At 36.5% G+C, this 27,141-nt stretch overlaps 1 protein-coding gene across 4 annotated transcripts in view; it reads left to right on the forward strand.

Moving 5' to 3' along the window:
* Window positions 1-27,141, forward strand: part of LOC149474280 (protocadherin-9) — a 495,964-nt gene that overhangs the window by 70,881 nt on the left and 397,942 nt on the right. The window contains exon 3 of one of the 4 annotated variants that reach the window (XM_089668354.1): window positions 18,963-19,865. The exons of 2 other annotated variants lie outside the window; for them this stretch is intronic. In XM_089668354.1, coding sequence (XP_089524480.1) covers window positions 18,963-19,019 — 57 coding nt within the window. In that variant the 3' untranslated portion in view covers window positions 19,020-19,865. Of the gene's footprint in view, window positions 1-13,332; window positions 15,628-18,962; window positions 19,866-27,141 lie in introns of those variants that run through there. One more of the 4 variants, XM_089668355.1, reaches the window with a different exon arrangement.

Below are 27,141 nucleotides of genomic sequence, written 5' to 3' on the forward strand. Positions count from 1 at the left end.
AAACATCACAATTATAAATTTACTTTGATTGGGTTACAAAAAAAAACTAAACGCACGGGCATCAAAATCATTTAGAAAGAAAAATAAACTCTAAATCATGCCACTCCTGACAAATGTAGCTCTGATATTAAAGTGTCATGGCAGAGGGTCCATTTACTCACTATGCTAAGATGCAGGAATAGGCCTTTTAGACTGCTTTTCCCACTATCCCCTGGGTCCTTGGACACACCCAGGGAAGATAGGTTTACCAAAAGAACTAGTGTCTCCAATCAGCTGCTAGACTTCACAATATGGTGAATTTCAGTATGTAAATTCAAACAGTCCAGCACTTATATACTGTATATGCAGCTGTTTTGGGAGATTGTCTTGATTTACTATAGGAGTAGTATATGTTCATAGTGAGTTTTCATTTACAAACAGTCTGCTTTTTTTTTTCTTTTTTTTTTTTTTAATAACAATAACAAGCCTTATTGCAAGAGATGCAAACTTACAGATCCAGACTGGGACATATAGCATATTGTACATGGCCAGACCCTCTCCTACTCCTTTGATGCATTTCTTCAGAATTGGGGCTCAGTCATGAAGCCTAGTCATACCCTACTGGGAAAAAACTCATTGAAGGAGTAGTGTAGGGTGAGCAGGGTGCCGCAGTCTGACTCTGTGAGCTTTTTTGCAGAAAAGCTTGTTGTGTAGCGAAAAAAATACAAAAGTGAATGTTTGTATCTGGATACTACAAGAAGGTGTGGATCCCAGTAGGTATGCAATCGCAGCTGGTGGATGGCCTGTAAAACCACCTGGAGTGGTAATGTTTTTATGTAGATTTACTGAATTATCACTTAGCTTCGTAAATGAGGTGAAACAAAGTGAAAATTTGCTTGGCAAATAACACCCAATCACATACAAGGAAAACGAAAAATAATAGGATTTTTGCTTGCACATTACAGAAGTCAGCATTTCACCTCATTTACCAAGCTAATTGTTTTTTTCTTTGCAAAGTGAATTTTCCATTAGCTTTAGAATGAGGTAAAGTTGTGATAACTTCAGTCATCCAATCACATGCCAGCAAAGAATCTTTTTTTTTTTAATGTTTTTTCACCTTGTGTTATTTCATTCACTAAAATAAGTGAAAATTCACAAAGTAATAATGCACTTTGAAAGTGAACATGCTCAATTCTTTTAGGTAATCAGGGTCATTGTGGCAAAACAGGCAGCTCACAGGGTAACAATTTTTAAACTTCAGGTGATCCTATCACCCAAACTGAAGAGCCTGACTCTGACATAGAAGGTAGAGCTAAATTAGTGTCAACAATAAATATCTCATAAGTAATCCTGCATGGCTTTAACAATTTAGGGCCACATATAGGACTTTATATTCTGATTTTTGCATGAACCTAATTATGTAAAGGTGCAACATTTTTAAAGGAAGTGTTAACACTTTATTTTAGACCTTACTCCTTACTATAGTGTTACAGCACAATTTAAGCTTGATTCTAATGACTTCTAAATATAAATGTATGTCTCACAGCCTTAAAATAGCATACAGTATATTATCTGTATTACTTGACTCATTGGTAGCAACCAGCTAGTCTGGTAATGTGGCCACTATATTAAATGTATTTAGCTATGTGAAAATTTTTTCCCTCACTGAGTTGTCAAGATACGCCATCCTTGACTGACTTATCTAACTAGTATTCTGCAGTGTCCTTAAAATAGAATACCTTTTGACAAGCAATTGTGATTATTCTTTACTGTACTCCAGAAAACAGCGATGTTGTGTTGATAATTATCCATTTCTAATTTTACCTACAATATAGTCTCAAAAATGACTGTTATTACACCTTGTGCAAACCTGCAATTAAGGGAGCAGTCTTTTTCCTTTGCAATTTATTTTTTTTTTTGAATGAGCTGTTCCCTGTATGAAATATATTTTTGTCTCCATTTTTAATATTTTTGATACAGCAAATGTGAAATCCTGGTAATCATGATTTTTGAGAGTACACTGAATAGTAATATTGATGTAAAAAGATGTCTATAATGAAAAATATTTTTTTTAAGATAACATAAGAGACAAACAATGGTCATGTGAAGAATTCCCTGTGTTTGCAAATATTTGCAGTTTCTGATGACTGCATATAATTGGTTTGTTTATTTATTTTAAGCACTTATATAGCACGATCAATTTACGTAGCACTTGACATATATATTGTGCATTCACATCAGTCCCTGACCCTCTAGGGGCGTACAATCTAAAGTCCCTAGCTCACATTCATACATACAAATACTAGGTCCAATTTAGACAGGATCCAATTAACCTACCAGCATGTTTTGGAGTGTGGAAGGAAACCAATGCAGACACAGAGAGAACAAGCAAACTCTGGGCAGGTGGTGCCATGGTTGGGATTCAAACCAACAGCCCTAGTACTACCAAGAGGAAGTGCTAACCATTTAGCCACTGTGCTGCCCATGTTTTATGGATATGTTGCTAGTGTGCTTAACCTGTGTGTGCCTGTGTAAGTAAAAAGGCAAAAAAAATTGGATATTGTGTTAAGTTGGCCCAAAACAGTTAAGCCAACCATAGTTCGAATCATGAATGGTTCTGCAGAGACTGGCCAAGATTTGATACATGCATGGGCAGTCTGACTGTACCCAAGTCAATCCATCAACTGACTTATATACAATCAGCATGCTGAATTTTTAGCATGTGATTATTGCCAGGGTCTATAGTCACTAGCAATAATCACTGTGCTCTCCCAGCAGGGACAGCTCCCTGTGCCACCCGCTGGAAGAACACAATAGCTCTACAGGAGGGATTTCCCAATCAACACTGACTGTGTTGATGAGAGGAATTGAGTGACTTTCACATCATTTTTGTCCTGCCATTGACAATGCTTAGATTTGAACTATTAATACAAAATGTGCAAGTTGTATGGAGTGAACCTTAATTAGATGATACAATTAGGCTGCAATTGTGTCACAAATGTCTTTTAAGTATTTTCCACATTACAGAAAAGCTCCACCTCAGGCTTTGTACTTGTTTATGGATAGATTGCTTCCTACTACTGTCTAGCTGTGACAGCTGGGGTTGAGCTAATTTACCGTACAGCATTAAAATAAACTCAGTTCCTCTCAAAATGTAAAATTATGTGGAGATCAGCTTGTATTACACAGCAGATGTGTTCAGTGGGGTAATATAATCTACCTGTAGTTGAGAAGAGTGGACCCTTTTTTTCTGCCAACTGTTAAAGTACTACAAGTCCCATCATGCCTCTGCCTCTGGGTGTCTTGCCTGTGGATGTCAGAGTCTTGCAAGGCCTCATGGGACTTGCAGTTCCTCAACACCTGGAGGGCCATAGTTTGGACACCCCTGAACTAGGGACTATGGATTATAGGATGTGTAGTGTGCATAGAGCCGTGCACAACTAATGTACACTGCTCTATCCATACAAACAGAAGTGAGGGAGGAAAAGAAAAGGTTCAGTAGCTCACAGAGGATGTTATAAGGAGGCAGAAAAATATAGTAAGAAAAAATATCATGAAAAAAATTACAGGGCCATTAAGTAGATGATGTGTATGGATTATTTTTCGAAAATAAGGACTCTATTTGTGTCATTTTAAGTTTGGATCAAATCAAACTGACCCATGCAATTTCTGACCCATCTTAACATATGGCTTTAAAACATTGCTTAGTGATTGTAGACATGGTTGATATACTGTATGCCCATCATTTAAGCTGAAATTAAATTATGGAATTATTGTTATCTAAACCTAAGTAGATATTGATCCTGAGTTTAAATTCTAAGATGACCTAACACAAAGTGTCACTAGAGCTTGTATATATAGTGTAGAAAAATTTTGTATTATTAACCATGTAGAAGATTAGATTCTAGTATGATAATTCAGTTTAATTGAAAAAACATGCAGTGATGCACTATGAATATTGCAATATGTAGAAATATAAAGAGTGATGTTGAATAGGTGGGAAAGTTCACAATAGTCTTTTAAGTACAATTCACCCATAACTAATATTTTACCCATGAACAGAGATATAAATCAGTCACCAGATTGTATAATTTGGAGCTGCTAGTGATGAGATACAATCATTTTTGCAGATCTGCCATACTCCCCTCCATAAACATTTTTGTATTTTAAAGAAAATTAATCAGTAAAAGGAGGCTAGAACCTTTGCATTCAAAGAATCATTCAGTCTAGCAGCATGCATTCATATCAGAAATATGTTCTGAGTTGACTGAACCTTTAAACGTTTTGGTAAGGAGGAGTTGAATAAATTTCCCTTTTGTTGTTGTTTTGTTTTTCTTACTGTGTGTGGATTGTTCAATTAGCATTTACAGATTTAATTTGATTCCAAAATGCTAATTCCAGCACATGCTGCCAGTTAGTGAACTGTTGCTTTACCGTCATCCATGATATAGTTCAATAACTGCCAAGAGGGCACAGGCTGTATGCTTATGCCCTATACTTTAATAATTTAGACAGTGCATGACCACAAATCCACAGAATATAAAAGTAGACAGCACTATCAAATGCTTTCATGTGCAGATTTCCCAGATCCATCAACATATCCATTTAGACGATATTCAGCCGGCGGTAACATGGCTATTAGAAAATGACATTGATACTTTCAATTTGCTCTGCAATGCATTTGGTCATATTGTTTTAATGTAGCACATAATCCAGGCACTTCAAAATTCTTTGAATATTTATTATGTGCAGTGATGTGGTGCATTGTTTTTCTCAGATAAGAAATTCTTGTCTGAGATTTTAAATTAATTACCAACATAGCCAGGAATTCCCTTGGCGCCAGTAATATATGAGAAAATCATAGAGCAAACACCCAGACACAAGCACACAAAAAAGGGAAAAGCAAAACCCTTACAATTACATTTATTTTAAAATACAATTTTATAAAAGAGCAATTTGCTATGTTCCCAAAAGTATATGAATAATATGTTTTAGCAGAGTAAAGCTGGCTGCCAATATTGTCGCTTGTTTAAAACAAAACAATAAAAAAAAGGATGCTTAGAAAATCATTTATTATTTGTTCTCTGAAGGTATTTACTGTATTAGAAAGTCTGGCATATCTGCCAAGCCGAGATTACTAGGAATGTGCGTAACTTGAGCAGGAAAGGGTGGTTATTTTATCTGTCCCAGCTACACAATATGCATGTGTTTCCTTAATCTCATTGGCAGAACTACAGCCATGACAGCCTGCTCAGTGGCAATGGGGTTGCTACAAGCTTCCCTTACTGAAAGGAGCTATTTTCTGGTATTGGGAATAACTGAGATATAGCACCTATTTTATTAAATCTTTTCGTAAAGCTGCCTTTCTTTGATACATAAGACTGAAGTAAAAAATCTGGATTTGAAGACAGATCTGGCTTTGAAGAGAAAATCATTGCATGCACTAAAGTGAAAAAATTCAGGTAACACAGAATCAGCAATTGTGTACTTAAATAAATGATGCAAACACATAGCTACACTATAAACTAAACCCCAGAAAAACAGAACATACACACAGGGATTGTTAAGAATATATAAATGTATTATACACACTAAATACCATATCAGAATGTATATACAACTGTAGTAGAATAAGTCAAAAGACACAGAGCATATTATGAAATGTATGTACTTCATTTTAATCCTGATTCAACTGGTGCTCCAATTCCTGCTCCCCAATAAAGGAACACAACCCTTTGTACTGAGATCATATAATTAAGAAGGGATACAGTACTTGTCATATTCACAGTATTATTGGCTAAATGAATAATGCCACATTCCTTTATTGCAAATAATGTCTGGGAAAAGAAATACTGTATATCCAAATAATGTGGTGCTGTTTATTAAAATATAATTTAAAACCTAGATTGAACCCATATTTAAAAAGTGTTCACAGCACAAATAAGAACTGGGAATGAGCTCAAAATGGAACTTCATTCTTTCAATCAACATTGACCGTTTGTAATTCTTATGCTGCTAATATTCATATAGACCGGAAGGTAATGTATATTATATTTACTTCATTTTTTAAATGTTTCTTCAGTTAATTCCTGGTTTCTAGGCCTAGGCAAGTGATGTCATACATCCCAGTAGTCTTCAGGAGGGGATTTCAACTAACCACACCCTCCTGCCTGTGTGCCTGAGTTAAGGGCAGATAGATTCCAGATTCCAGGAAGTAAATTCATCTGCCTTTACTTAAGATTGCCGTGGCCAGAAATGCTAGAGGGGTGTTTTTCAAAGTGATTTCTCTGCAAAATAAAGCACGAAGACATGAATGGAAGGGGGAGTTTGCTGTGAACAATAAAAATGAATTAAAAAGTGTTTTTGGTTGTGCTGCTCAGACGCAATGTAGTTCTGCTTTAAGCAAGTTTACAAGCATGTCCGCATTATTTCAGCTACTCCACCCATGTTTTTTTTTCTCATCCAACTTTGTCAAGGGTTTTGTTTTCTGCTGATTTGGATCAGAGTAAAACACAATAATCTATTACATTGCTTCAGTTCCAGAAAGAGTTGGAGACATTGAACCACTCAATTCCTTAAATGCAAGTGAATTGTAAGTGTGTAGGAACCTAACAGTGTTCATCCACTGATGACTACAATAGACGTGAGCCACTACATTTGCACATTCCTAGCACTGTGATCTGTCTGGCTGAGTCAATGTACAAATAACATGCAAGTGAAGGTTCTCTCCTTTCTCCATGATTAGCGATCAGTCACAAATTTTGGGTACTTCCAAACTTTCAATGCTCATATTAACATATAATATATATATATATATATATTATGAAAAAGATAAGTATCACGTTTCAGTTAAAGTGGTGGTAAACTCGTTTTTTTAACTCTTACCTGTAGGTAAAGTGAATATCTCCTAAATGTGCAAGTTTAGGAGATATTCTCTTTCCTTAAGCTGGTGCATGTGCTCTGAAGGAACGCCATACCCGTACCGTTCCTTCAAAGCTATGTGTTGTGGCCTGGGACTCCCGCGCACATGCGAGGGAGTGATTTCATCACGGCCCATCCTGTCAGACGGCTGGAGTTCGTGAAACCGGAAGAAGGACTGGGTGAAAATGTTAGCCTCTGTAGCGGTGACAGCACGCTGCCGGAGGGCTTTGTTTTAAGGTACATTTTACATAAAAACTTGCGGTTTACTACCACTTTAAAGCAAGCATTGCCTAAATCTGTTTTATCCTTTACATTTATCAAGATGTGCATTTCTGAACTAACTGGTATGTTAAATTATATATGTAGCTTAATACATTATGTCTTAAACTCATTCAAAGCATAGGAACATTGCACTGCATAAGCGTAGGGTAAATATTTATGTCATGTTTACTGGCTCTTTAAAGATAATAGAGTTCATTCACACGAGGTCAACACTGCTATAACAAAATATATACAATTTGCCTAATTACCCACATCTTCTTTTGTAAATTATATGCACATACATGAAAAATACTCAGCTTCTTGCAGTTGGTAAATAGAGAACACAATAAAAAAGCAGAGTGAGAAATGCCCTAAGCAGCTTCTTTCAAAACCTCCCCTGAAATCTTTTGACATTGGTTTAAAGACAGGTAAAGATGAATGTACTCTGATAGCAGTGCAAATGTGCTTAAAATATCAAGAAAGACAAATAAAAAAGAGACAAATAATTGCCTCTCTGCCTAAGAAAATGGTATTCTGTAGTGGGAAGCACATTTACATTCCAGCAAGCTGACTGTCAGAGCTTTTGCTTAGATTGTAAAATTCTGTTTGGAACATGAATAGGCAGATTCCTCATGTATATCGAGATTCATCCATTGTTTATTAGTGAGAGCTACAGGTCAAGTGCATAGGTAAAATGCAAAATAAATATTTCAACTAAGAGGGCAGACTGCAGCTTTGGCTTTCTAGGAATCCACAATTACCTTAGCCCATAAATATTTAAATTGTTACTTTATCATTATAAACAAGAAAAAGCAGGTGGGTCATTCAATTACCCATCTTGCGTGTACAATAAACACCTTTTTTCATATTTTTGTGTAAACCTTTGCATCACCCGTGACAGCTCAGGATATTTCGGCTATTCAGCGTGTTTTGTGCTTTGTTGTTTGCTTGAAATGCAGTTGCTTATTTTAGAAATTGCAGTGGTGACTAGCTACTCTAAATATTTCATTGATAAATAATGGTCCAATTTACATTCTTCCATCCATAATTTAATATTTTTCCACTGGCCGTGCAATTAGGGGTTTACTGAACATGCAAAGCTTGGTGGAGATATATGGCTAGCATTAATGTTTGCATTTAGGATTCCATGCAAATCAGATATAATATCAAGGGAAGTGATTTCTATGCCTTTGGCTGAAACCTAAATGTATAAGTAGGTTAAGGTGACATTATGAGGTACCTTCAACAGCATACTGTAGATGGCATATGCCTGGAGAAACACATCTAGGACAGCATATAGGTCCCTGAACAGTTAGGACATATTTTCAGACACATCTGAATGATGTAATTGTGTTAGATCATTAGGGCTTCTAATTTGGAGCTTCACACAATGTTCCTAATATTTTTTTTTTTATAACATCCACTTAGAGTTATCTTCAGTAGCCTCTGCAAGCACAGCAAAACTTTGTAGTGTCTCTAAGACCATGTAATTTGCAATTAAAATTCTTTGAGTCCGGAGACCTTTGGGGAATTATCTACTTGTAGCTTGATTCTTAAAATCTGCTAAACATGCCAACCTATGTAGCCTTAGTGATGGGTTTCCCACTATTTGCACTCATTGCTTTGAGATATTAGACATGATTTACAAGCCTTAACATTTAGCAGCTGAAGTTAGCCATGTGACTGTAGTTTTCAAATCTGTTTGGATGAAAATAACTTTGTGAATTAGTCCAAATTGTTAAGCTCACCACACACTGTTATTGAATCTGATTGTACAATTTTCTTTAGATCTACCAACAACCATGTAGTGCATGGGCCTGCCTGATTGGATACAGGTTAATTGGATAGTTTAGTTAAGTCCTCATATTACATGGTGACCCTAGATGTGATTTGTGGTACACACACATCTGGCAAATAAAACATTTTTTATTCTGTTTGCATCAAGTATACACACTTGTGCAGCCAGAAGGAAATGCCCTAACAGTGTGCTACATTAACAGGAGAGCTGCTAATAAGACCTCGCCCTGTGTAGATTATATCTATCAATATCACTGCACTTGGTGTTCTCTCTCTCCCACAGTGAGATCTTAAGGGTTAATAGTTTCAGATCTCAAACCATCTCTTTTAGAAGATATGCATTATCTATGCATGGTGATGTGAATAATTGTTGAATATTTGGACTGGACAATGGAGGGATTGTATGTCTTGAAGTCTGAAACTATTACCACTTGAGGTCTCACTGACAGAGGGAGAAAGCTCTGATTGCAGTAATATTGAGGAATACACTTTAGCATTGGTGCAGTGAGAAAGTATACATAATTATTGAATTGAAAATGTCTCAACATAGAACATTACATTGAGAGAAAAACACTTTCATTAAATCCCTAAATTAGTCCTGTTTCATTTGTATAGTTTTTTCCATGTTTAACCAGTTTAAGACCAGCTCTGTAGCTTTACTGTTACAGGGCGGCTGCTCTGCGTAGATTCACATATGTAAGTGCAATTCTGCATTTATGGGTAGGGGGGCGCACCCACACGTGCTTCCCTGCCCACCCAGCTGTGATTCGTTATAGCACATGACAATCACCAGGAGCTGGCCAGTGATTGACCACCGGCACCCAGTGATCAGCTCTCAGACTCATAGAACACAGCTCTGTCAGTTTGAACAGCACAAAGCTGTATTCATTTCATTGCCATGCAATCCAGTTGATTTTTCATTCCCTGCTTAATAACTAGATCCACAGTAAATGCAGCACAAAGTACACACACAAACATATGTTAAGCACATATTTAACATCCTTGATTACATTAGATGTTAACCCTTTCCTGCCCAGTGTCATATTATTCGCACTGATCACTGTAGTAATGGCACTGATGATGTCAGTGGCAGTTAGTTAGTTTCCCCCAGCATCAGTTAGAGTCAGATTGACCACCGCAGTATTACAGTCTTGTTATAAGTTGCTGATCACTGCCATTACTAGTATAGAAAAACAAATTCCAGTATATATTCCATAGTTTGTAAATGCTGACATTTTCACACAAACCTATCAATATACACTTATTGGATTTTTATTATACCAGAGTCATGTAACAGAATACATTTTGGCCAAAATGTATTAAGAGATTTGATTTTTTTTATGGGATATGTTTTCTAGCAGAAATTAAAACATATTGTTTTTTTTTTAATTATCAGTCTTTTTTCTTTTATATAATAAAAAATAAAAAAAACCTGGCAGTGATCAAATACCACCAAAAGAAAGCTCTATTTGTGTTTAAAACAAAAAAGATATAAATTTTGTTTGGGTACAGTGTTGCATGACCGTGCAATTGTCAGTTAAAGTAGCGCAGTGCTGCACAGCAAAAAACAGACCTGGTCATGAAGGGTGGTAAATCTTCCAGAGGGCAAGTGGTTAACTTGTATATAAATACCCACTTTCATGTGAATGGGCTAGTGTCTTTATATTTAAAAGTGTAGCATCTTAAAAAGCAGACAATAAACTACCAAACTGTAAATGTCTATTGGTGCTGCCACAAAGAAAAAGCTTGGGGCTGTAAAGCTCTCAGAGTGTGTGTTCAATAGACCGCTCACGTTTTTGACTGTAATTCCCAGTTATTCTGGCAAAGACAATTAGATAATAAATCCACTGGATTTCCCACTAGGAATCCCAGTGCTTCCGCATTTTTACGACAAATAGTCAAAAAAATTGAAAAGTTACCCATTGGGGATAAGGGGCAATATAATTTAATCCAAGTGTTTGTATTCTTTAAGGCTCTTGATATAATGAGTTGGAATAAGTGACTTTCTCTGAAAAGAAGACTGTGGGAATCTGTGCCAGGATAATCATTATTTATTAGGAGCTAGCTTGATTCAGACCTTGGTCTCCCATCTCTCTCTCTCAAAGAATACTGCCCAAAAGCAGAGTTGTATGAGGCTCACCAGAAGATGTAAATTCTGTGCTGCACTGTAATGGTTGAGCATTTGTAGGAAGGGTCTTTGCTGAGAGGAGGTACCCGTTTATATTACATCAGCTCCAGATTTAGACACCAGCATGTCATCCTCTTAAGATGCAGCAATCATCTTTTAGTGACTATTCTTACTTTAGTTATTATAGTCCTGTTTTAGTGGTGACACGCAGTAACATTTTTTTAAAAATACCTGATGCAGTTATTGTCTGTGGTCAAAACGTAATAGGCATTGCTGATCTATGCAATACAGCAAGCTGATTGTTTGGTCATACAAAATTTGCTTCTGTTTATGCGGTCATCAATCAACTGCTTCCCCTGTCCCACACACAGTTCAGGCAGTTTGGTATGAATGAGTGGATCTTTGCAATTTGGACGTGCATATCCCAAAATCTGTTATTTCCTTCATGACCAAGCAACACTGCCTTGTACGGTGATCATATTCAAATGTGCTCACCAGGCAAGAGAGAGCATATATCTGGCTGCAAGCCCCATCAGAGTGTCAGGATTGTAATTAACAGCCTGGTGATAATAAGTGCGCAAAGTACATAAACACGCACCTAAATGCAGGGGTACACATGCACAGCAAAAGGCAGTTACTCACTACTTTAGATCCTTCTTTATGCTTTAAGGCCCACCCCACCTATATGCAAATCTACTGCTAGGAAACCTTAAAAGCATTGTATATTTTCAAATACCTTAACTAGGCATGAGAGTAATTATATTCCTTTAGTCGTTTGTTTGCCTTGTAATGATAGAGCACAGCGAGGTATGAGTGCCTGCGATCGCCTAGTAGTCTGCGTGGGTAGCAGTTGTCAGCAGGCAGATCTGGCAGCAGGACAGACTGGTGGCAGATGAGCTGACATAAAGCTTGACTGGTGAGAGACTGTGGATGTGCAGCAGAGAGTAGGAGCCAGATGTGAGCTTGCTGGACTGAATAGTTATAGCAGGTTGGATGAGCAGGAAGCAGGGGTCAGACAAGCTGGGCTGGTAACAATCGGGCAGATCAGGCACAGACAACAATGGAATAGTTGAGTCACAGGCCGGTATCAGCATGTTGTGGCTGCAGTTTGTAAAGTCATGGATGATCAATCCCCCATGTCTATGTATTAATTAATCTTGCTTGTCACTATTAGCCAAAGGAACAAGCATTTTCTTGTTCTGAGTCAAACAGAATCTAGTGCATGCTTATCTATTTCCTTTGTGTTGCATCATAAATGTGTGACCGCTAATGTGATGAAACACAACATAGTGAGCTCTGCCTATCTGTGTCTGATTTAGATCCAATTACTGTTTAGCTCTTACCTCCAAAGCACTAGAGTGAGAGAACCAGGGATTGTGGGATATGTGTTTTTTTTAGAGGAAGTGCCAGTTCTCACACTATAAACAGGGGGCATGCATTAACTAGTGTAGTGTCATATGGCATGCCTTATGTTTGAATGCAAACAGAAACTTCTAAGCACAGTAGAAGTATGAAGATTTTAGGCTGTGCATATAGGGCAACAGATGACACCATGATTTTACATATTCAATGCACAAATTTTGCAGGTGGGGAAGGTGCAGGTAGGAAAGGTTATAATTCCCTTAAAGGGTAAAAGGCTAGGACATCCAAGAAAGAAAAACAAATTCTGATAGCACATAACTTAAAGAATAACTGTATCTATCCTGTACATTATCACCCCTTCCACAGCAACCTCAAAGTTTTATACTTATCTTTGAGCCTTCTGTAACTTTTTTGCTGTGCTGTCCCCTGGGAACCACACAACTGCTACTTCAAACGTCCCTCTGTTGGGATCTTCTTCCTCCATCCAGTCTTCTTTAGATTATTGGGATGCGTGATACATGTACCTCTCCATAGGAATAAATAGAGATTCAAAGGCCCCTTCCCAGGAGCACCTACCCTGCAGCTCCCAACAAGTTGCACATCAAAACATTAAAAGGAGCATGTAAAGGTAAGTGTAAGACTTAGGGAGTTGCTGGCAGGTAGGTGGCCATTTAAGGGATAACTGCACTAAAGGTATAGTTGTCCTTTAGAGTTTGGTCACCTTTAGTGTAGTAGCTCTTGCTATTACACTTGATGTTAGGAGGGGAACAATTTTACAGCTGACAGTTCTCATAAAAACTATTCATAACAGTATTTATACATTGCATTTCAGCTTTTACTTATGCTGAAGTATTAATGGTAGATTTTTCAATTTTTCATGATAGGTCCGCTTTAATGAATGCCCAGATGTCCTACAGCATGTGAGTGGGTGGAGCTAATGCACCGAGACACCTCGCTTTTTCTACTCTACAACATGCATTGATTATGCAGTCTGTCGGAAGTTACTCCATCTGAAAACTAAAGCCAATAATGCATTCAATATTTCTGCCACACCAGAAACTGGACAGCTTGGGCCGTAGAGACTGATAAAAAAATAAAGATGAAAGATTCTGTACAAATTCGGATTTTCCCCACATTGCCCTGATTCTGCAGGGCATGGATCGAGAAAGGATTGAATTTGTCCCAGTGCACACAAATCCGGATTTATCCTATTTGCCTCAAATCTGCCGGTTTATGGATTAACATTGGATCACATATTTACAGACTTGCTCATGTCTGGCAATAACTATTAAAAATAATTAAACTTATTGGCAAAAAGCCAGAATCACTCTGGAACCCCATATCGTGGATTTTTAATGATGCACCTATTAGGAACATTATAGGTGGCTTTTCAAGGTTTAAAGGTTACTTTAATCAGTCCTTAGTGATAGGCAAATCTGGTAAGAAAAAAATTTGGTGGAGATCAAATAAAGGGCTCTTTTTAAAGACAATGGGCTTAAAAAACATATAGTTTGCCATGCAGGCACATTTTTTCAGATGGTGAAATGATATAGGGGGCTAGTAATGAACAGGAGTAAGTTGGGGTTTGAAAGTCTGGTCATGATATGCATTTATGTGAAACCAAACAAACTTTAAATGAACAATCTTAAGTAAAATCTATATGCAATACATATACAATCCAAATTATGTATTTTTAATGAAAAAAATGAAAGTTTAAACTTTATGTTACTAAACAATTATATACAAGTGAGTGTTAAGAGTGCAGTGAGTCCTGCAACAAAAATGTTATATATTTATCATGAGATAGTTTATTAGTACACGTTTCATTTTTTGCAACCCATTGATATATTTAAAGGGCCAGTAAAATACGAAACATAGTTATCTGTTGAAAAGAAGTGATATTAACATTCGCCTAAATGTTTGTACTCTATTACAGAACTTGCGGTATTTGTCAATGTTTTACTTATACGCTGACTGTAATGTATGGTTTTTTGTTATTGACCATTTTGAGCCCAACTGACTTATCAGTTTAAACTAGCTAAATATATTTCAAGTGCATCAAAACAACAGGTGTGCAGACTCTGGGTCCTGGTTCACACCACTTCGACTTCAGGTGCGACATGTGATTTACAAATCGCACCCGAAGTAGCATCTAATGTATTTCTATGGCACTGTCTTAATGGGTGCAATTTCAAGTAGAGCGATTTGAAAAATAGCTCCTGCATTACTTCTTCACCACTGCGGTGCAATTTAACTCTCATAGACTATAAAGTAAATGGCACTGAAATCGCACCTGTGTCTATATCAGCACTACTTTGAAGTTGTGCTTTAAATGGGACCAAATTGTATCACTTTGAAATCACATTCAGTGTGAACCAGGGCTAACAGCTGAATTTCAGTATCTGATATTGACCAAGTATTATCCTCTTGCAATCCATTTACATCAGAGCCCAGATTGGGCAAGGGAGAAGTAGCCCAAGGAGCCAATCTGGTGTTCTGCAGTACTTCTTTGCTAATAAAGAGTATGCTGATAAGGGGAGGGAGCAGAGTGATCAAAGAAGAGCTCATCAGTTTACTGCTTCTACTTTCGTTTTCTAATTTCAGGCTGGGGGAGGGACAAGACCTGTAAATGTTACCTAATGGCAAAAGAGCAAAATCAGGTCTGTGCTATATGGCAGGGCTGGTAAATATCAGGAATGGATAGACAGAGAAAAACAGCTGCCATATATGTATTTCATTTGCATGTTTAACTCTTTGGATTTAAGCTTTAAAAAAATGGCCACAAGCTGAGTCTCCTGTTGGCATGTTACAGAATAGGACCCTTGCTCTATTCCAAACGGTGAGCAAGGGCCTTTTTTTGTAGCATGCTGGCAGTGGGCAGTGGTTTATCCACTCAAGCTTTGCCTACTTAATAAAATAACTGTAAGACTTTGTACACATTTTATTTTGATGCATCTGAAATTAATCTAAGTGAATTCAACTTAAAGTTCAATTGAGCTTTAAGGGTTAGAAAAGGCTGACTTGATGATTCTGCCCATATATAAGAATACAAGAACAGAAGGAGAAAGAAAATATTCAGCCATTCTCATTTGTGTTTTAGTTACTTTACTGTTGTGACTATGGAACCCCTATGCTCCAATAAACCCTAGCCAAAATGTAAATTGCCTTTGCAAAAAAGACATCACATTTAAAACTAGTTATTTCTGTGTTTTTTGCTCAATCTATGATTATTAGGGAGATATGAAAATGGCAAAATTCCGTAAATGCTGCCAATTCCAGAGCAACAGTCAAAAGATAGGCACAGTGTAACTAAACCTGCAGAGAACAATATTAAGACTGGCTTTACTCCTACAGTATATCTTGCAGTTTTGCACATGGTAGTTGTAGTATTGTGGTATTTATCACACCACTTTTATGTACAACAATTTTTGCTTTGTGTTGTGGTGACATTCATGTAGAATGGCTTCCTAATTCACATGTACAGGAGTCAGCAACCAAATACATGGAATGCTTTGTGGTGTATTGCATACCAACAATAATACAGGGGCAGTGTTTCATCCCTTGTGATGTGTTGGCAGCCTATTGAAAAAGAATGAGTTGCCCTAATGCAATGCACATGAGTTCACAAAATACCCCACGGTAACTCTTGTGCAATAGTACTTTGCAGCAGAGTGGGAAAGTGTGCGTGGGGCCCTAAAAGTAGCTAAAAGTAAACAATTGGTTGAGAACTGCTACTATGTGAAAGCGGTGTCTGTATTGTCATAGGTATATTAATTTGAATCAGATGCCATTTTTGTAGTTTACAAAAGGAAAGTGCTGAGTGTTTAACATTTTCTAAGTGCATTAAAGTTCTTATTGCTAGAACTCAGGCCAATGTGTGGCACTTCACACTAATCCTATGTCTCCATGTTTAATTCCATTTAAAAAAAATGGAATCCACAGACATAGCAGTTCAATGTGGTCAATTTCAATGACTCCAGCAGCAATTTGAGTTCTTGGCATGGTATTAAATCTCTATTTCATGGATTAGTTTTCATCATGACTTTAATAAACACTCAAGCACGTTGATCTAATGCAGTTGCTTCTAAAACAGTACTGACAGAGCTAACATTTGAACCCCAAGGTCATTGCTCTGCAAGTTCTGCCAAGATTATTCAGAGACAGACCTTTTCCCAATTATACTTGCAGGAAATCCAGAATGTCTTTGCTGAAAATATAAAAATTTTTTTAATACACTAGTAAAGCTATTTCAGGTACTTAATATGTAGTTGATATGCCTATCCTGCACAAATTTTTCACATTAGTTGAAAATCCAGCCTACAAAGATATTATAACCTATCACAATGTGTCTGTCCTAAAAAGACAGTACTATATATATATATATATATATATAGTATAGATAGATAAATATAGTGTATCTAGCTATACTCTGTGTGTGTGTGTGTATATATATATATATATATATATATATATATATATATATATATATATATATTTATATATATATAGATACACACACATACTGTATATATATATATATATATATATATATATATATATATAAACCTTTCTTTTTTTTTTAAGAGCAAGCAAAGGTTATTAAGAAATAGATGTTTGGATGGGTTTATATGAATATATTATGCTCACACCAAGTGAAGTTGTAACTTATAATGCTATAAGTACCTCAAAACTGCACTTTAAATTCTGGGTTGGTACACTTTCTGTGGACAGTGAGAGACTCTCTCCCTGCTGGATTTTTAATTAAATTCATATTATGGGAAAATCAACAAGAGATACTGGGAGACACTAATTTCAGTAGCCCACCAGACTCCACATTTAACTGATATCACTTTTTGTATATGCAACCCTTTAATGTTAGAAATCAAACACAGTTTATAATATTGTTTGATTTGTATGCTACAGCTAGATAAGACACAATAGGTATCCATCTTCACCAAGCTGTCCTTGATATTTTTATGAAATTGCTTTAATCTTTATTATTTTTTTTGTTTCTAGCTTGCATTGTTTTCCTCTTATGTCACACATGACATGGTGTTTTGTGCTGGGATTGTACAGCTAGATATACACATTGGAGGGTGGTTGGAAGCTGGTCAGACATTGGAAAAAGTCAAAGTATCTTTTTACTTCAGTAGAAACAGGCATGCTTATCCCGTAAAAACTCCTCAAAGTTCATTGTTAGACAAAATAATGCTCCTTTTAATGTAGCTGCTATAATTTTATCTATTTCACCCTTTCAATCTTACATCTTGCAAGCATTAGAAGTGAACTACATACAGTATGAAAATACTCAACCAGACCCAGCATGCTATAGTCTGGGCCCCCAAAATTTCCATTATAATTATTTTTCAGAACACCAGGAGGTAGTCAAATCCAACAGCTCTCTGAATGTTCTGTCACTCAATGCTGCCATAATATCATAAATACAAATCCTCAGATAAGCATTCATATTTATTGGTAGAAGGGAGGGGAAGCAGAAGGAACACAGGCAACACCAGGAGCAGTTATCTTGAATAGGACAATAGGACTTATCCAGTCTAAAGATCACCCAACAGCCCCCTTAGACATAAGGTAGCCTTCTATTCTCACCATTTTTGACCATCATCTCATATTTATGGGTATCTCTAATCAAAGATAGGTCTTCTTAAGCCCCATCTATAAACTTTACAATTTATAGACAATAAAAGTCATTTTTATATGTCGTGGTCTCAGAGAGCTTTGGATGATCTCACATCTTATCAATTAGCTTGTTTAAGCAGTGATGGTTTGTTGAGTGGATTTTTATTGACCAGCATGGTAGAAGTTACAGGTGCTTGATATGCACCTTCCATGTCAAGAAGACATTTGTTTATTTTCAGAATTTCATAAATGAAGATGTGAGACTATCCCTTGACCCAGTCATTTTCGGCTGGAATCACATATGTGTAGGCATCTCTTCTCCAGAAACAATGCACACTTATACACACACACACACACACACACACACACACACACACACACACACGTGTGCACACAACAAATTCTAGTACAAAGTTATTCTTTTATTTTACCAATCTAAAAGAGCAAGCCTATTTAAGCAAAGTGTATTTATGAAACAAGAGAAAATAGAAAGTAAAGCTAGTTTGAAGCATGTGTAGGAGGAAGTAGTGTATTGTGTATGCCAAGATATAAAAATGATTACTTGTATTCAATAAAACCTGCAACATGTGGGGCGTTTAGATTCACTGCAGTGAATTGTTTGACACAAGTGCAGTTCATTGTTATTTAATCAGATTGCACCAGTCAGATGTGATTACTTGCATCTATCGACATGAATAGTCATGTCATATGGCAGAAACATAATTGATAACAAAAGACCTATAAAAGAAAACAAAAAATTTGCTAATGTCAGCTTCAGTCAAATGTCTAGATATTTGCAATGCTGTTTTTTTTTTCAAGTGCTTGCTGTGTGCTGTGATTTCTGATTAAACTGAACCTCCTTTTTTATCTATTCTAGATGAGTTTAACCCATGGAGAGTGCATGAAAGACACGTTTGTTTATTTCATGGAGTGATTCTTTTATAGCCTAGTGTATAGTGGCATGTTTCCAGAAAGCCTTGATTTCACATGGCAGTTTAAATAGACTGTTGTTAAATGTTTTACATAAATTAGAAGGCAATTCAACATTTGAAACTATGTATGTGCAAATTATTCCCACCCCACTATCTGCATTGTGAAGAATCATATTTATTTTCTAAATCTGCCCACAAGTATTAGGCCGCAGCTGGTTATGCAACACAAAACTTGACTACTGATATGTTTTTACATTTGTGTCAGTAGAAGGTGAGCTGTGTAGATGCTGGCCTGTCTTGTTAACAATAGTGATTAGTCATGAAAGTCCAATCAGCCTCCCCGAAGCAAAGGAGCATCAGCTGGAGTCATGGAGGGGTCCACAAATATACAATTGTTTCCTTATGTGACTGTGAATTACCCAATTTGGAAAATGCTCTCACATATCTGTAGGCCGCGAGGATTTTTGATAAAGCTAACAATCTCTAAAGAAACCCGAAGAGCTTTTAATGCGCCCAATGATCTGGAAGCCCTTTTGAATCGCAGCAATGGAGGACTAGGTTTATTTTCCTGCAGGGATCTGTCTACATAAAATTTGTAATGTCTGTTCAAGTTTTTTATTTCTGCATTTTCTCCAACAAATCAAAATCATGCCAGTAGGTTAATTGCCTTCTGACCAAATTAGCCTCAGTAGTTACATACTATATGCATGATTGTGGTAGAGATCTTAGATTGTTAGCTCCTTTGGGGCAGGGTCTGATGTGAATGGTTCTTTGTACTTTGTTAAGCGCTGCATAACTTGTCATCTCTGTAAAAATAAAAAAGTAAATAAATAAAAGTGCTGAAATAATATGCAGTGCCCACTGGGAAATTCTCTCTGTCATACTGTACCACTTCTTGAGCCAGATTCCATAATAACATTACAAATCCCAAAGTCAAACTGTGATCTTATTAAAGGGTTTGAATTAAATTTCGGATTGATATTGTATGGGGAAGGACTGTAGAAAACAGATTTTGTTAGGAGAATTACAGATTATCATGTTGTCAGCTCACTAGCAGATACTTTGTGACCTTTTCACATTGAGACACATAGAAGCTACAAGGATACCTCTTACCGGTACTAGAAACTCTCTCCTAATTCATTGGGTTAATTTACTAGAGGAGTAAAAATATTTGCTTGACTTAGAGGGAACATTAATTTATTTCTACATTCTCTTATTTTTTTTACAATCACAATGTGAATGGGAAAATGAACACAGCTGAACTTATTCACTAAAGTAAGTGAGACATTAGCTATATATAATTTAGCTAAGCAAATAGTCTATACTCTTTTAGGAAATTTGTTCCACTGTATGCAGCATTTTTTCTGAATGTGATTTATCATAATGCTCATTTGACAGCAATTGGCAGTGGATGTTTTTGTACTTCATTTGTCAAAAGGGATCATTTATATAAGGGGTACACATTTATTAGGAATTAGCACACGCTGAACACAATTTTGGATATCATGTTGAGGGCATGTAACCTGGTAGAGATCAGGGATTGGGGAGGTGGGGCATGGGGGGCTGCACACGATGGTCTCAGCCCTTTCCTTGCCAGCCAGGGTGCATGCTTAGTAAAGGTCTGGTGTGGATTTTAAGGGAGTCCCACTTCACACCTCACACAATTTTTTTTCTCATTTATGTTGTAGGATGTGCTACTGCAAAATAGACATTTACAAAGAAAAAAAACATGATACAGTTTAAATAGCCAGCCAATGAGATTTCATTACAATGATATTCTTTCTTTTTTTTAAATACAGCACACTGACTTCTTCAAAGGTCACCTACATATTTGGGGGCTCTTTGGAGGGGTCTGTGTGTCTTCTTTTAGATAGAACACAGAATGGAAATGTCATTTTCTAGCAATTTAAAACAATATCCTATGTACATGTCAGTTTTTTAAGAAGTCACTGCTCCTGGCCAAATATAATTTTTCTTTTTAATTTACACTGGTATACAGGTACACAGTGTCCTTGTCCTCCCCCAATGTTATTTTTTTACAGCCCTATTAACCCAAAATGTACATTTATGAGTTTACAGATTTAGTTTAATTGATTAAGATCACCAAACCCTGCTCAAAATTAACCAAGGGCAGTTTGGCTCATTGCAAAGAGAATATCCATTTAGCTTTGGAAAGGTGAAGCTGGATTTCCTTCATTTACCTAATCACATACAAGCATAAATTGCTGTTCATTATTATTTATTTATTTAATGCACATGGTTGGGTATTTGCTATGAACGCCACGTCCCATTATGCGCTAAATGAACATTTGCTTTGCTAGGTGAACATTATCTAAAGCAGCCCCAAAGTATCTGACCTAAGGAATGTTTGTATAGCCTCATGGTATGCAAATGAAATCAGAATTTCCAACCAGAGTTTCTGAACTTGAGTTTTGAGTCCCATTGACTGCCTTTAGACAAAACAGACGGCTCTTACTTCATAGAGGTAAATAAATCCAAAAATTTTTACAATAAATACTAATAAGACACATCACAAAAATGGCTTTGCTTTGCTATTATGCTAAGTGAATTGCACATAATACGTCAAATTCAATATATGGGAAATGTTGTTATTCTAAAAGACACTTAGATATCTCAGGGAAAAATTAATTCAAGGGATTTAACTTTTTCTTTAAAATAAATCCTTGCTTTTATCAGTATTAACATGGTTGCTTTACCCTGATGTCTAGAACCTAAATAGTTTGCATCTGTAGTACAAGTGGTTGTCAACTTATGAGCTAAAGGGGGTCTACAATGTGTCCCCTGATATCACAAAAGAGTCACCTATAACATTCTATATACAGTATGTAATGCTTGAGAGGACTGTCAAAAACTGCAAATCTATTAGAGGGAATGAGGGTCAGAGAGTGTGGACATGCTACATTTTGGGTGGGGTTATGCTGTAGAAGACAATAGGAAACTGGGATCATGTTACATGAGGCTAATAGAGATCAATGCAATTATCCTAATCCATCTTCTCACTACAGAATGCTGAGGTCTGAGGGCTGAACATCAGATACCAAAGGGTCACATGCAGCCCTTGGGATTCAAGTTGGGTACCAGTGCTCTAAACATTTTAAACTCTACTTTTTCTAAAAGAACGTTAGATATTTCAATAAAACATGATTTCAATAGATTTCATTTTTCTTTAAGATAAATCAAAGGACTTAAATGTTTTGAGTCTGTGGTTATTACTCTAAACATTTTAAACTCTACTTTTTGAGGAGATGTGCATTTGAAGATGCATTTGTAATAGAAAATAATATCCACTTTCTAAAGTACATTGAAAAGATCTGTGCTGGGATTTTACATTTGATTTACAAAATACAAGGGAGCTTGCAGCATCCTTCTGTTTGATTTTGTGCATAACACTGCACCATACAGAACACTTCAAGATAGGAGAAGAGTCCTGTCACCTCACCTCTCAAAGTCACGTAAAATATTTCCACCTCTCACCACTTACCCTTCCCTCCCATTCATTAAATGGAATGGGGATTTGCTTACTTAAGAGCTACCAAAAAGTATATGGTTGCAGTTAGGTAATACTGATGCTTTATAAATTGGCCCCTTGGTGGTATGTAAAAATCAGCTCCATCCAGCTGCAATACATATAATATAAGTTGCAGGTAGGACCTAAGTGCAGTCCATTGTGTTTTAATCAGATTACACCAGTCAGATGTGATTACTTGTATCTATTACATAAATAGTCATGATATACGACAAATACAAATTGACAACAAAAGACCAATAAAAGGAATCAAAAAAGCTAATGTCAGCTGCAGCCAAATTTTTAGATATTTCCAGTGCTGTTTATATGATCTATGTTAACCCTGTGCTTTCCTTTGTTTGTTTGCCCTGACATAAATATTTTAGTGGGTGTGTAGGCGATAAATGAGTTTTGAATACAAGGAATCATACTACTAGTAAAGTATAATACAGGTTTAACAGTATTATCTGTTGTGTTATTCCTGTTCAGTATAAGTTGGAGCTTCTAAACAATAAGCATGTGGAACAATAAAAGTAAATGAATCTAAACTCCTACAATTCAAGTAGTGTAACTATTATAAATAATGGAGGAAATGTCAGTGTCTATGAAAGCTGAGTAAAATAAGTCAGACCACAAAACAAAACAAAGCGTTCAGTTTAATTCTACAGTTCAGATGTTTGTCAGATGTTATACAACATTGTTTCAGCAAGAAATACTGGCTAAATGTCCGTGTAGTGATGCATTTTATGATAAATTCTGTTCCTCCAAATATGTATTTTTCCCTCTCATGAAAGAGCAGATGAATGTGGAAATTTCAAGGGTGGATTAGTCTAAACATAATTATTTGCCAGTTGCCACTAATAAAAAGGAGCACATTAACCAAACTATTATAAAGTAATCTCTATTGCATGCAGTACACTAAGCTCTGGTTGTCACGTGAGCAGCCCAGCAGACAAATACTGTGTATATTGTTTTTGAAAGAGCAATTTAATATGTGTTCTCGAAATACAAACCAAGAAATAATTTGCCAGTGAAAGATTAAATTGAAGCTGCTAGAGGATCAGATAAATCCACAGAACACAGGAAACAAAGGAAGAGGAGCTCAGATTTGTGCTGTATTAGATTTAAAACTGTTATAAACCTGGAATGTCAGCAAACAATCTCATTACACCTGCCTTTCAAAATGTGCCCCATTTTTGGCCAAAGCCATTTCCCAAAGATCTTAAAATACATCAACTTAAGTGGTTTCTATTGGTAACACAAGTAATCCCCACCTTCCTTGTCATAAACAACTCTTCTAATCTATGTAGTATGACTTACTGGAAACTCTGTTAAAAAGTATCTTGAAAAAGTTATTTATGGATAGTTCAGTTTCCCTGGTGTCCTGAGGTTTGCTGTTGTCATGGCTAGAGACAAAAGCACATCATACACTTGCTGGATGTTTTTCAAGCTGATGCAAGCTGTCATTATATTGTGCTGTAAAACCACATAAAATATAGGACAAATACTGAACTCTGGGCAGAGATCAAAGACATACATTAATGTAGTTCTGATTGCATTAATAGAACATAACATTGATTTTGTTTATGCAATTACTGTAAGTACCTGACATGGTATCACATTATAACTGTACAGAAAAGCTTAGACTAACGAGGGTGGAAAAAGGAGTCAATCAGTTGTGTTGCAGTGCTCATGTGTTAACAAAAAGCATATTGACAGGAGGAGAAAGCAAAGTGTCAGAGAGCTGAGCTTATCCGGGTGCTGCTTCTCCTTCACTGCCCAATCATAGGCTGAGGCAAAGACATAATTTGTAATACTTGACCACTTTCCCTCTGAAAGATTTGCTGTTTTACTAGGGGATGTGACAGTTTTTGCCTTTCTGCCTTGTAGCGAGACAAAAACTGGCACATCCCCACTGTCAGTAGAGAGATCTATGGTATTTACTAATGCAGATCACTCCTGTCACTAGCTCCAACGATCGGCGGGACCCAGCCATGAATCATTGTCCAGGACCTGCTGAACGGCATGTCAGGGAGTCGATGACAACATGGGTAGGTGGGTGCCTGTGTGTGCCCCCTATTCGGAAAAGCAAAATCGCATATATGCATATATATATATGTGCTTTTGAGCAGCTAGCCTGCATTATAGCAGTAAAACTACATTATGCACTCAGCAAGCAGTTAAAGTGATCGTACAGCAACATTGCGACATAAATCCAATGGCAAGTAAAAAAGTTCCCTCATATTTATTTTTTCTGTTTTTATCTGTTTGTCTGAAGTTCAGTTTTAATTTATAAAGTCTTCCCTTTGTATGATAACCTGAATTTCAGTTGTACTTCTCCTACCACCCACAATAACTATTTCATACACAAATATGTGATAACTGACATATGGATGGGGCGTAGGCATTCTATACTCTTTGTACTCTTCCTAAAATACTACCCTTCACCAATATAAGTGTGTTTTCACTAGGATTTCCCTTGAGATGGTTAGCTAAGTAATGAAACAAGTCTAACAGCAGCAGAAAGGGGTCCTGATTACATACATTTTCTTGGAAACTTGGTGTGTATAAATGATTAGGGAAATATGTAAGTTGTAGATGGCAGGATTCAATATGCAGGGATGTCTGATCATTCTTGTGACATCAATAATACTTTTCCAAGTTTACATATCAGGTGAAGTCTTTATATTACGTGTATGGTACTGGCTTATCCTCACACAGTTACCAGGGAACAATGTTGTTTTAGAAAATGTACCAACCCAGCTAATTGTTTGCTGCTAACTGGAAGTTGTTGGTTGTCATTGCTTTTATTCCATATGAACGTTTAGATTATAGAAGCAACAGTCTTTGCATAATACATCATTCAGTACACTGAAGTGCAAAACGCTAAAAAAGGACACTTTAGATTCTGTCTTATACTGTATATAGTGTAGAAATATACAGTATATATAATAGATAAGATTTCTGTATTATGTTATTTGTTTAAAGCTACTTTCATTAGCACAGATGCATAAAGGAAAATGTGCTATATTTTTGTCACAGTTGCGGTTTACAGTGGCTTTTTATTTTAAACCTTTTGCATGAATAAGGGTTTATTGTTCTAATTAAACATTGTTGTTCAGCATGTCACTTAACATAGATACTTGTGCAGCTAATTAGTCAGTGGTTCAGTATTATAAGAGGTCACTTGGTAACCACAAATAGGTTGCATAAAAAGATTTTTATTATTATTATTTTCAAGTGGGAAATAACAATTACAGGTTCCAAGCATCCTTTTTGTTAGTTGTGAATTAAGCTAGGAAACAGTCTCCTTAATTGGAAAAGAGCTATGTAAGGAAGTCTGGAAAAAAAAATTACTGTTAATTAATACCATAAATTTGCCAAAGAAAATTAACCATATTGTTTATAGCATATAATACAGATGTGCTATGCTTGCAAATGCTCATATAGATAATATTTAGGGAAGGGTTATAATTAATAATTAAGTGCCCTCTGCTGCTAGGATATGGTGGCTAGCAACTGATTTGCTAATCAATATTGCTTAAATATTAATGCAAAAATATACACTGTAGACTCACTTGTTATTTTTTGTGCTGCCTTGATGCTATCCACCTCTCCTATTGGCATGAGCATTTCAAAAAGTGAAAAATTCACAGATCAGATATGCTGATTTCATCATTAGAGCCTGTATTCTTCTAGAGCCCCTTGGATCCCAGGTTACACACAGAGACATGAGTTGTGTCCTAGTTGGCACTTACCCCTGCTATTTCCTGCCCTAAGGATAAATCCAACAGACTAATTAAACTTGCAAATATCAGAGCCTCTACTGGTTACTAAGTTTGTTTCCATTCAAATTTGAATGGAAAGGATGATCAAGGAAAGCGCACAGGGTCGCAGGAACTAGCTGAAATACCAATTCAAGTAGTTTCATGTATCACAGGATGTCTGCACTTGAATATTTTTGTTACCTTAGATCAGTGGTTGTCAACTTTTGAGGTAAATACTACAGACGACTGCCAGAAACTGAACACTGCAGACATGCAACAGGTGCAGGCGAATAGTGGAGACAGGCTGTAGGAGACGATTTGAGACATCAAACTTGTTACTTGATCATTATTCCCATTTCCAGTAGAGACTACTGTGATCAAAGGGCAGCATGGCAAACAATAGAGGGTCACGTGATCCTTAGTCTGCAAGTTTGACAACTGGGCCTTGACACTTTATAGGCAACTGCTCCCTTTAACATGTATTTGAAAAGAGTTAACATTTACTTATCAGCCCACAAATACCCTGAGAGTGACAGTAAGGTGAACATGCCAACTCTAACTTTATTTGCAAGGCAATTTTAATATTGACAATGGCTCACAGTTTGCATGTCGGAAAAATGTATTACTTTGCTAGCCCTAGAGGGTCTCTCTAGTGGTCACTGTCTTTCCAAGTGTCTTCTAGTTAAAGGCTGATCAATACGGTTGCACTCCAGGAAACTGCCATCGCATAGTTAACAAGGATATAAATATGCAACTAATACCATCATACTGGCCTCAGTTTGGTCTGACAGTGAAAGAGGGAATACAGTAGCATACAAAAAAACTGTAAAT

This window comes from Staurois parvus, unplaced genomic scaffold (assembly GCF_062004578.1).
Source record: "Staurois parvus isolate SC_StPar_1 unplaced genomic scaffold, SC_StPar_1.0 ptg000007l, whole genome shotgun sequence".
Taxonomy (NCBI): Eukaryota; Metazoa; Chordata; class Amphibia; order Anura; family Ranidae; genus Staurois; species Staurois parvus.